Raw genomic sequence first — 12,751 nt, 5'->3', positions numbered from 1 at the left:
CAGCCTTTCTTATACATTTTGGTGTTTTGTTTTGTTTCTTCAGGTAGACAAGGTCTCTCTACATAACCCTGCTGTCCTGGAACTCTATATAGACTAAGCTGGCTGTGAACTTGCAAAGATTTGCCTGCCTCTGCCACTTGAGTGCTGGCATTGCCTATGCCACTATGTCTGACCCTTTCCTGTACATTTTATTTTAGGCAAGGTCTTACTAACCTCACTAGGCCGACCTTGAACCCACTTGCTACAAGACTGCTTTTTGGTGTAGTTTGGATGTATATTTGTCTTATTGTGAGTGAGTTTAACTTTTCATGTTTCTGTTGATTCTGTTTCTTAGATGTAATGCCAGCCTCTGGAGGTTATAGAATTTCTAAACACTCAACTGTCACTGGCTATTAACGTCAAATTGTCTAAGACACTAGGCCCTTAGCTCCCTAGTCAGGCTTATGGTTTGTAGTGGTGGTAGGTAGGATGCTGAAGTCACATAAGTTATCAAGTAAATGTGTGAGTCAGATTAATGAGACATCATTAAATAATTAATCATTAATCATCATTAATAACACATCATTAAATGTATGCTTAAAAGGCTGGATGGCCAGGGCTCAGTTGGCAAAGTGCTTACTGTGCAAGCATGATGATCAGACTTTGGATCCCCAGCACTCCTTTAAAAATCTGCCACAGCAGTGTAATCCTGATGCTATAAGATGTTGAAAGTACGAACAAGTAAACCCAATGGAGCTTACTGGCCAGATAACATAGCTGAAGTGATGGGCTTCAGATTCATTGAGAGACCCTGTTTCAAAAGAAAATAAGGTGGAAGAGTGAACAGAGAAGACACAAGACACTTCTCGCCTTGACATATGAGTGTGCATGAATACACACACACACACACACTGAATGCCAAAACCTTTAAGTGGTATTCTCTGAAGGATTATGTGCAACAGGTAATTTAAACCAAAGTGTTAGATTTATGTAGGATACTGGAGGCTATATATTCTCTTTCAACTTAGAGAAACTCTGGATGACTTGAGAGCAGATACCTGTGCTGGTTCATTTGAAGGACTGAAAATGTGCTTTGGAACTTTGACCTGTTCTTCTGGTATATGTGTAGTGAAAGACTGACACATCCCTAAGTATCATGTCATATGTAAATGGCACACAGTGTTTCTTTAAATACTTTAAATATGATTTTCATATTAAATTGAAAGTAATTGAAATGATTGATATAATAATGAAATCTGACATTTTTCTCCAACATGAAAAGTTACAACTCTTAGAGAAAATGAGCACCTGGAAATTATTGGAATTTTATTCAAGGTGGTATTTCTGTTCATTTGTGCCTCCATTGGTATTCATGGATTTATTAATTTCCTCCTTCTTGCTCATACTCCCCTTGTGATTTTTTTTTATGTTTCCTTTAGCCATCATGTGTTCAGTGAAGCCAGATGGGATTCCTCAGCTATGCAGGACAGATGAAATTGGGGAGCTCTGTGTCTGTGCAGTTGCCACAGGAACCTCATATTATGGTCTCTCCGGCATGACCAAGAACACCTTTGAGGTAGGTTGATGGAGAAATTCCTTCCTTCAGCTCTTTCCCTGACTCTGGCCTCTAACAGCTTTGCCAGGTGTTCAGAAACAGACTAGAAACCTACTAAGATAATGATTTCACAAAAGAGCATTCATAGTAGTTAAACTGGTGGCTTTTTTCATACTATATTTTTGTTTTTGATAATTGAGTTATCAGCATTATTCTGACCTTTTAACCAGTGTCCAGGAGATGAGGTTTTCATTAGTTGTTTTTCTCAGCTACAGATGAGTGATGAAAAACCACATATGTGATAGGAGAATGTGTACATAGGTGTGTAGGTAAATGTCCTCACTCAGGAAGTCAGCTGGCCATTCTGCACAATCTTGTAGCATAGATTAGACTTGGCTAGGTGTGAACTCAAGAGAATCTGAACAAATGTGCACATTAAATAATGATTTCATTGGTACAGTGAATATGTAAGGTATGTGGTGACAGATCATGGATATAGATATACATATAGTGTGTCGATATGTGTTGTACATGTGTGTTGATATGTGTTGTACATGTGTTATACATGTGGGATATATGTAAAATGTGTGGTATACACATGTGTGACTGATGTACATAGATAACCTGCTTTATGTAGGTGATGAACACAGTAAACAGAGACATGAAAGGAGTTAAGTCCACAGGTTCAGGTGTCTTGTACTGTATCACGGTATTCTTAGAGCTTTCTTCTTTTTCTCATATGGTATCTAGCCTTAGGATTGACACACTATTTCACTGATTCATGAGTAGAACAGATTATCCATTCTGTTCTACATTGATCTCAGAGTAAGCATACATGTGAATATGAACTCAGATCTCTAAAAACCTTGGAACTGGAGCTGAGTGATCTAAGTAAAACTTTCCTTTTCTATGTGATTATCTTCAAAGTTGAAGGAAACAAGATTTGTATTTTAGACTAGCTGTGTTCCTTTTACATTTTCCTTTTCAGCATGTTTTTAATAAGGAAAAGTAACATTTTAATGAATAGGGATCAGTTACTGCCAATATATGTTATTTAAAAATGTACCTCAAGTCTCCATTAATCACTTACACCTGGTATTTTAAGCATAGTGCAGTAATTTATGGTGCTGCCTGTCTGGAGACTCAGCCTGTGAGAGGAGATTCCTCTAGCCCTTGCACATCACCCAGACATGCAGAAGCAACAGAACTTTGCTGAGCCTGTAGGGAACACAAGAGAAAAATGTGTATCATTGTACATTAGTTACTTTTGACCTGCCTATAACTACCTGACAAAAGCTACTTAAGGGGGAAGAGTTTATTTTGGTTATAGTTTGAGAGTACAATCCATCATGGTGGGGAAGCCATGCTGGCAGGAATGTGAGAGTTTATCCAATTACACCTAAGGTCAGGAAGCACCAAGAGGTAAATGTCAGTGGTTAGCTTCCTTTGTATTTAGTCTAATCCTTAGCTCATGGAGCATATCACCCACATTTAGACTGGGTCTTCCCTCAGTTAAAGCTCTCTGGTATGACCAGAGTTGTGTCTCCTAGGTGATTCAAAATCCAGTCTAATTGATGACAAAGATTAAACAACATACCATGTTCATAGACTGTCAAACAGAGTCACCATGACCTCATGCTGTAGAGTTATTAGAGGTAAGGAAGTAAATGTGATCTCTCTCTAGAGAAGTGGTGAGACTATAGACCCTGCTAACCCTTTGAGTTGACCTAATTACAGCCTTGTTTCCCTAGGTATTTCCCATGACGAGCTCCGGGGCTCCAATCAGTGAATACCCATTCATAAGGACAGGTTTGCTGGGATTTGTTGGTCCTGGGGGCCTTGTCTTTGTGGTGGGTAAGATGGATGGTCTGATGGTAGTCAGTGGACGAAGACACAATGCCGATGACATCGTAGCCACAGCCTTGGCTGTAGAACCCATGAAGTTTGTCTACAGAGGAAGGTTAGTGGTACATGTCTGCTAATTAAATACTTATTTTTGGTGGTGTTGGTTTCCTAGTTAGAGTTACTATTGCTGTGATGAAACACCATGATGTAAAGCAACTTGGAGAGGAAAGAGTTTAATTGGCTTACTCTTTCACATTACTATTCATTATTGATGGAAGTCAGGACAATTACTCAGAGCAAGAACCTGGGGGCAGGATCTGATACAGAGACCATGGAGGAGTGCTGCTTATTGGCTTTGTTGTTGCTTTTTTTTTTTCTTTGAAAGAGAGAGGGAAAAGAGTCAGAGACATCTGTCACTCCTACTATTGGGAGTCCCACAAGAACACCAAGCTACACAACCATAAGGTATATGCAGAGGACCTAGCTCACACGCATAAAGGGTCCATGATTGTTGCATCAGTCTCTGTGAGCCCCTATGAACCCTGCTTAGTTGATTCTGTTGGCTGTGTTCTCATGGTGTCCTGGTTCCTCTGGCTTCTGCAGTCCCCACCCCCTGCCCCTTCTGCAGGGTTCCCCTGGCTCTGCCTAGTGTTTGTCTGTGGCTTTCTGCATCTGCTCCCATCAGTTGCTAGATGACGCTTTTCTAACGACAATCGGGCTAGTTACCAATCTCTTAAGTATAGTAGAATATCATTAATAATTATTTCATCGAATTTTTTCACCAGTTGTATTTGGTTCTATCCTGGGTCTCTAGGCTGTTTGTTCAGCCTCTGGTTCCTGACCATCCAGGCAGTGTCAGACATGGGCTTCCTCTTGTGGCAAGGGCCTCGAGTTGGGCCAGTCATTTTTTGCCAACATTATCCTAGCACATCTTGGAGGGAGGACAGATCATAGGTTGAAGGTTTTGTGACTGGAATGGTATCCCAGTTCCCCTGCTGGAAGCCTTGCCTGGTTATAGAAAACGGCTAGCTCAGGCTCCATATCCCCCATTGCTAGGAGTCTTCACTAGGGTCATTCTCAAAGATTACAGGGAGTTTCCACTGCACTGGGTTTCCACACAGACCCCCCATAACCCCCCAATTCCAGTCTTCTCATTCCCCACCCCACCCCCACCTGATCCCTCTGTTCCCATTCCTCACCCCCAGTCCACTGGAAAAATCTATTCTATTTCCCCTTCCAGGGAGATGCATGCTTCCCTCACTTGAGCCCTCCTTGTTATTTAGCCTCTCTGGGTCTGTAGATTGTACCATGAGTAACCTTTACTTCATTGTTAATGTCCCGTGATGAGTGAGTACATACCAGGTTTATCTTTCTGGGCCTAGGTTACCTCACTCAGGATGATTTTTTTTCTAGTTCCATCCATTTGCCTTCAAATTTCCTGATGTCATTTTTTTTAACAGATGAGTAATATTCCATTGTGTAAATATACATTTTCTTTATCTATTCTTCAGTTGAGGGGCATCTAGATTGTTTCCAGTTTCTGGCTATTATGAATAAAGCCACTTTGAACATAATTGAGCAATTGTCCTTGAGATAAGATGGAGCATCCTTTGGATATATACCCAAGAGTGGTATAGCTGTGTCTTGCAGTAGACCGGTTTCCAATTTTCTAAGGAACTGCCATATTGATTTCCATAGTGGCTGTACAAATTTGCACTCCCACTAGCAATGAAGGAGTGTCCCCTTGCTCCATATCCTCACCAGCATGAGCTGTCATTTGTATTTTTGATTTTAGCCATTGTGACAGGTATAAGATAAAATCTCAAAGTCATTTTGATTTGCATTTCCCTGATGGCTAATTATGTTGAACATTTCTTTAAGTGTTTCTCAGCCATATGAGATTCCTCTGTTGAGAATTCTCTGTTTAGATATGTACCCCATTTTTCAATTGGATTATTTGGTTTATTGATGTCTTGTTTTTTGAGTTCTTTATATATTTTGGATATTAGCCTCCTGTTGGATGTGGAGTGGTGAAAATCTTTTCCTGTAGTAGGAGATTTTCCTGTGTCCTGCCAGGTCCTGCAGCCGCTCAGACCCAAATAAACACAGAGAGGCTTATATTATTTTCAAACCATATGGCTTAATGGTTCAGGCTTCTCGCTAGCGCTTACATCTTAAATTAGCCCATTTCTATAAATCTATACTTTGCCACATGGCTTGTGGCTTACTGATACTTTTATATCTTTCTTCTCCTGGTGGCAGCTAGCATTGTCTGCTGACTTTCCTTTCTCCTTTCATTATCTCTCTTGGATTTCCCCTCCTGGCTCTATCCTGCCCTGCCATAGGCCAATGCAGCTTTATTTATCAACCAGTCAGAGCAACATATATTCACAGCATACAGAAAGACATCCCACAGCATTTTCCCATTCTGTAGGCTGCGATTTTGCTCTATTGATGGTGTCCTTTGCTTTATAGAAGCTTTTCAGTTTTATGAGGTCCCATTTATTTATTAATTGTTGATCTTAGTGCCTGTGCCATTGGTGTTCTTTTCAGGAAGCTGTCTTCTGTGCCAATGTGTTCAAGGCTATTCCCCACTTTGTCTTCAATCAAATTCAGTGTATCTGATTTATGTTGAGGTCTTCGATCTACTTGGACTTGAGTTTTTGTGTAGGGTATCTATTTTTATTTTCTACATGCAGATATCCAATTTAACCAGCACCACTTGTTGAAGATGCTTTCTTTTTTTCTTTTGTGTATTTTTGGCTTCTTTACCAAAAATGAGGTGTTCATATGTGTGTAGATTTACATCTGGTCTTTGATTCCTCTAAATGCAGATTTCATTGTGCTCCATACATTATGCATTCATTTTCATTGAATTCTAGGGAGTTCTTAATTTCTTTCTTTGTTTTTGCCTTGACCCAGTAGTCATTCAGTAGAAAGTTGTTCAGTTTCCATGAATTTGTAGATTTTTCTGTTGTTTTTGAAATTCAGCTTTAAGCCATGGTGTCTGATAGGATGCAGAAGTTTTTTAATTTTTTATCTGTTGATACTTGCTTTATGACCAAGTATGTGATTAGTTTTGGAGAATGTTCATGAGGTGCTTAGAAGAATGGGTGTGTGTGTGTGTGTGTGTGTGTGTGTGTGTGTGTGTGTGTGTGTGTTTGAGTGAAATGTTCTATAGAAATATGTAAGGTCCATTTGGTTCATAACCTCTGTTAGTTCCATTATTTCTCTGTTTAGTTTTTGTCTGGATGACCTGTCCATTGCTTAGAGTGGGGTATTGAAGTCTCACACTACCAATGTGTGAGGGTCTTTGTGTGATGTAAGTTTTTCAAGTTTGTCTTTTATAAATGTGGATTCCCTTGCTTTCGGAGCATAGATGTTAAGAATTGAAAGATCACTGGGCGGTGGTGGCCCATGCCTTTAATCCCAGGACTTGGGAGGCAGATCTTTGTGAGTCCAAGGACAGCCAGGGCTACACAGAGAAACTCTATCTTCAAAAACCTAAAAAAAAAAAGAATAGAAAGATCATTTTGTTGGATTTTTCCTTTGTGGATGGAGTGTCCTTCATCTATTTTGATTAGTGTTGGTTTGAAATCTATTTTGTTAGATATTAGAATGGCTATACCAGCTTCTTTCCATTTGCTTGGGAAATCCTTTTCTGTCTCATTACTCTGAGGTAATGTCTATCTTTGATGTTGAGGTATGTTTCTTATATGTAGCAGAAGGATGGATCCTGTTTTCACATCATTCTGTTAGTCTGTCTTTTTTATTGGGATATTGAGTCCATTGATATTGAGAGACATTAATGACCAAGGATAGTTAATTTCTGTTATTTTGGTGGTGGTGGTGGGGTGTGTGTGTGTGTGTGTATTTGTTTTCCTACTTTTGGTTTTTCTGATGTGAGATAAATTGCTGTGTTTTTGCAAAATGTAGTTAACCTCCTTGGGTTAGAATTTTCCTTTTAGTACCTTCTGAAGGGTGGATTTGAGGCTAGATATTGTTTAAATTTGACTTTATTTTGGAATATCCTGTTTTCTCCATCTATGGTGATTGAAAACTTTGCTGGGTGTGGTAGTCTGGGTTGGCATTTGTGGTCTCTTAGAGTCTTCAAAACATCTCTCCAGGCCCTTCTGGCTTTTAGAGTCTCCATTGAGAAGTCAGATGTAATTCTGATATATCTGCCTTTATATGTTACTTGGCCTTTTTCCCTTGCAGCATTTAATATTTGTTCTTTGTTCTGTGTTTAGTATTTTTATTGTTATGTGGCAAGGGTGTTGTGACTGTTTTTTCTTACTCTTTGTGTCTTTGGGGGCCTGCCACCCAGCTCCCAAATAAATCACACATGGAGGCTTATTCTTAATTATGAATGCCTGGCCTTAGCTTGGCTTGTTCCTTGCCAGCTTCTCTTAACTTCAAAATAACCCATCTGTCTTTTGCTGAGGAGCTACTGACAGTTGATGGCTGACTGCTGAGAGATGCAGGGTCAGTCTTCTTTTTGGAGGGGGTATCCACTGACAGGCTACCTTTGCTTCAGTGACTGACCAATACCCGTGTGTATATTGGCAGCACTAATTGGGCACAGTTGATTATTTTAAAAAAAAATGAAATGAGGTTGAGAGAGAGATGTGTTGTGGGTAAGGAAGGGAGTTGGAGAGAGAGGAGAATGGTGGATATGAGCGAGATACATTGTATACACACATGAAATTTTCAAAGCATTAAAAAAAACATTTGAGGAGCAGAAAAAGGAACTGGAAGACAGGAATTGATTTTTCAACTTTTTCTTTGGGCCGCCAGCTCACAAACAATGTCATAGAGACTTATTAAATATGAAAGCTCAGCCTTAGCTTAGGCTTGCCCCACTAGCTCTTATAACTTAAATTAACCTACTTCTATTAATCTATATTTTAATGTGGCTTTTTACCTTTCTTTCATTCTGTATGTCTGACTCCCTCTATGTCTCATTGGTGTCTCTTGGGCTTAATTTTCACACCTAGATTCCTCTTTCTCTACCTTTCTCTCCCCAGAAATCTTTCTGCCTAGCTATTAGCCATTCAGGTCTTTATTACACTAATCACAGCAATACATCTTCACGTACTGTACAAATATCCCACAACATTTCCCCCTTTTTGTCTAAATAAAAAGGAAAGGTTTTCACTGTAATATAGCTATAAACAATAAGAGCAGTTATCAGGTATTGTCTAAATAAAAAGGAAGGGTTTTTAACTCTAACATGGTAAAACTATGTACAACAAGAACAATTATCAGGTAAGAATTACATTTACAGCCAGGCAATGGTGGCACATGCCTTTAATACCAGCACTCGGGAGGCAGAGCCAGGTGGATCTCTGTGAGTTCAAGGCCAGCCTAGCCTACAGAGCGAGAGCCAGGACAGGCACCAAAACTACACAGAGAAACCCTGTCTCGAAAAACCGAAAAAAAAAAAATTACATTTACAATATCCAGTCCATTTGTATTTGGCAAATTTGTAGAAATTACTCCATTATCTATCCCATCTTGGTGAGTCCAAAGTTTTATACTTAAACCATTTTTTATCATAACTTGTATTACCATTCTAAAAATATCTTTTTAGACCTAAAAACATCTTAGATAAACAACTTAAAGCTTTTATGTTTCTCAGCCTTATAAACTTTACATCTCTTTTGTCAATTTCTTTTCTGAATTTGGTAACAAAGAAAACAGTATAACTATTTATCTTCAGCCCCCATCAGAGACCCAAGAAGGATATAATTTTACTTTGTCTTAGGGTTTCTATTGCTACGATGAAACACCATGACCAAAAAGCAAGTTGGAGAGGAAAGGGTTTATTAGGCTTACATTTCAGCATTGCTGTTCATAACTGAAGGAAGTCAGGACAGGAACTGAAACAGGGCAGGATCCTGGAGGCAGGAACTAATGCAGAGGCCATGGAGGGGTGCTGTTTACTGATGTGCTTCCCCTAGCCCACTCAGCCTGCTTTCTTATAGAACCCAGGACCACCAGCCCAGGAATGGCACCACCCCCATGGGTTGAACCCTCCCTCAGTGATCACTAAATGATAAAATACCTTACAACTGGATGTCATCAAGACATTTCCTCAAATGAGGCTCCTTCCTCTCTGATGACTCTAGCTTTTGTCAAGTTGACACACAAAACCAGCAAATACGTACTTGAATAAACAGGAAGTGCAGAGCAAGCAACTTCCAAAACTATAGAAATGACAAAGACATCTGGCTGACTGGACAGCCACCCCAAGGTTCTTCTGCAACTTTGGGGCATCTATCTTCAGCCTACAGGTATGGAATATCTGACAGACTTTTCTGTGAAGCAGGAATTTCGAAGGACTGTCCTACTTTGTCTTGAAAAAGTTCAGCAGTCACCTTTTTTGTGCCCTGCTTGTCCAATTTGGACAGCATACTTTCAGCAGTCGAGGCAAAGGCAGATTCTTACCCAAATGGCTAGTTTTGCCACATTGAAAGCAACTTCATATAGAATTTCTTCAATGCCCACTGTTTTTTTTTTTTTTAAGTAAATTGGTGCTCCCAGGAGCAGACATGTATCACTTTCATGAAAAGCCTTATGTTATTAAAACATCTTAAGTGCCATATTCTGTAGATCTCTGAAGTGTTTGAAGACCACCTATCTAAAATATACCTCTGCTTAACCTTGAAAACATACCTAACATGACTACAAGTTTGATTATAATAGATAACTAACTACTAATCTGTATTATTTAAATATGCATTAAAATTTTAAATGAGCTGTGAAGGTACAATACCTTTAATAAGAGTAGAAACATATATACAGTATAAGAAAAATAACCTTAAGTTTGTATCGATATACAAAAATCCATACCAATGTAAAATATTTAAGATTAGTAGTTGCATATTTTTAGTTTGAAAGTAGATTCAATAATCTACCCTTTAATCCTATCATTTCTATATCCTCTCAATTTCTTTTCAGAATGAGATCCCTGAATCTAATTTCTTTTGTTTAGTTTCCTCCTTGAGCATGACCAATATCAACTTATTGATGTGATGACAAACATCCATAATCTACTGAAGGACAAAAAAACCATCCACCCCCACCTCTTGGGAAAGTGGTCATCATGTTCACTAGGCTGTTTCCTATTGTCTAGGACACCAACATCTTTGGGATAACCTAAGAAAATTGAGATAATGATCAAGACCTGGGAGAGCTAGTTGTATTATTTTTTGTTTAGTCTCTGTGTGATGGGAAAGTGTAAAGCTTATCTGAAGCCTTGGCTGGATAATCTGTGAGGCCAGACCATCTCAGCTAACAGCTTTGAAGTTGTTCTGGATGCAGAATTTTGTGGAAACTGCAACAGAGGCATTCTGAGAGGCTGGATTACCTGGGCTATTTGTCTTTATTGGTATCTGGTCCTTTTTTTCTGAAAACACATAAACTTTTAAATGTAATGTATATAACTGCATTAACAGAAGTATAAAATGTGCAGTATACACAAGTCAATTAAAGATGATTTTTTTGTTTTATGTTTGAGTGTGTACAAGGCATCTGTTAACTTTGTGAGTTTGTTTGGACTGTATAACCAAACCTCTATCCATGCCTTATTAAAGTATAGCATGCATATAATAATAATTCATGAGGACTCTGTAGCCAACAAGATTTATCATGTCTCATACAATCTCAGAGCTGTTCTCATATTAGAGGGATCAGCATATAAGTCATCTGTCCTCTAGTTTTTCTTGTTCTTTTTTTTTTTCATGTCTATAGCCAAGATTATCAGGAGGTCTCCCCCAATCAAATCTGATCTTCATTAATTTTGAAGAGAACCATTAACTTTTTGCTTCCTATGGAAACAAAGACATAACCTCTCCCCTAAACCCAACATATTTTCTGACTTCCATTTTGAAGTTAAGACATTCTTAAGATATATAGGTTGGTTTATTTACCATTTTCCATAATCCAGTGTCTCTTAGCAGCTATTGTTTTTTTTTACATTAGCATTTAAAAAATTCAAAGTCAACAAAACACCATACCAGATCCAGACACCTTGTGTATTTCCCATCTTTACATGACTTTAAAAATATATTACTTTGCTCTCTCTTTAAAGATTTTATTATTTTTAAACTATTTTTCTATGACTTGTCTATACCCATTTTTTAAACTTTATTTGTTTAAAGATTTTCTCAGTCCGGACTGCTTTATTACACACCTGCATCCTTCTCTGACCATGTTAGCCATGCCTTAAACCTGCCACACATGGCTCTACACAATGGTGCTGGCTGGCTCAAACCTGCAAGCAGCAGCAGGGAGCTGCATCTCTGTATACCTCGGCCTGCCTGAGAGACTGTGGTACTAGGAAGCCTTGTCTGGCTCTGTGTTTGCATGTTTGAAACTTTTTTTTAAAGCTTTCTTTGGTCCTATGTGGAAATATGTGCCCTCACACTGGGCATCATATGTAGCGAGTCTTTCTCTGCCCCGCCATCCAACTTCCATTGACATGGAGACTAATTATTAATTATGAAAGCTTGGCCTTTAGCTTAGGCTTGTTTTTAACCAGCTCTTAGAACTTAAATTAACCCATATTTTTATTAATTTACATTCTACCACGTGGCTTTTACTTCTCTTCCATTCTGTGTGTCCAACTTTTTCCACATCTGGCTGGCTCCACATCTGTGCCTAGATACATCTCAAGTTTCCTCTCTCTGCCCTGATGTCCTATCTCTCCTGCTTAGCTATTGGCCATTTAGCTCTTTATTAAACCAATCAGAAGGCACCTTAGGCAGAGACACATTTTTACAGTGTAAACAAATGTTCTACAACAGGGAATCTATTTTTGAAAGGGTAGGTATGTTATGGAAGTCTTCAGTGGTTGCAATTGTATGTTGGCCATACAAAGCAGGCAAATTTGAGCACAGAAGTTGCAAACAAACTTTCTGCTACTAAGGAAAGGACTACTTTACAGTTCTCAGCTCAAGAAAAACTGATACAGGTCTCCGAATACTGGGCATTCTGCTGATCATACATAAATTCATTCTCTAGTCATAGCCAGCCTTTGGACAACTACACAATTGAAGTTACCCCCTGCTATAAAATTATACATAGAAAAAGTCACAAGATTGTAAGTTTGTTTGCTATTTTCTGTTGGGCTGCATTTGTAGCTGTTTTTGACTGCATAATAATCTTATCCCAAAACTTTAAAGAGATGGCAAACAGCTTCCCAGTGTTAGTTGTGCATTGTTTCCCCTCACCCCATGCTTTTCTCACAGTAGCTCATGTGTAGCAGTCTGGGACTAGTCTGCATCTGTGAAGGAATCCTGAGATTTGTGTAATTAATCTTGATTACAAAGTCCTTACTGGCACAGGAGTCCTTGGAAGCAGGTCTTT

General features: G+C 38.9%; 1 protein-coding gene across 6 annotated transcripts in view; it reads left to right on the top strand.

Moving 5' to 3' along the window:
• The window catches only part of Dip2c (disco interacting protein 2 homolog C), a 438,929-nt gene that overhangs the window by 354,441 nt on the left and 71,737 nt on the right, over positions 1-12,751 (top strand). For all 6 annotated transcript variants that reach the window (XM_052729332.1, XM_052729331.1, XM_052729329.1 and 3 more), the window contains 2 exons: positions 1,419-1,555; positions 3,286-3,494. In XM_052729332.1, the coding sequence (XP_052585292.1) occupies positions 1,419-1,555; positions 3,286-3,494 (346 nt within the window). The remainder of the gene's footprint in view (positions 1-1,418; positions 1,556-3,285; positions 3,495-12,751) is intronic.

Source organism: Peromyscus californicus, unplaced genomic scaffold (genome assembly GCF_007827085.1).
Source record: "Peromyscus californicus insignis strain IS unplaced genomic scaffold, ASM782708v3 Scaffold_8__1_contigs__length_139910024, whole genome shotgun sequence".
NCBI lineage: Eukaryota > Metazoa > Chordata > Mammalia > Rodentia > Cricetidae > Peromyscus > Peromyscus californicus.
Note: the sequence above shows the minus strand (reverse complement) of the source record. Positions and strands in the feature narration are given on the sequence as shown.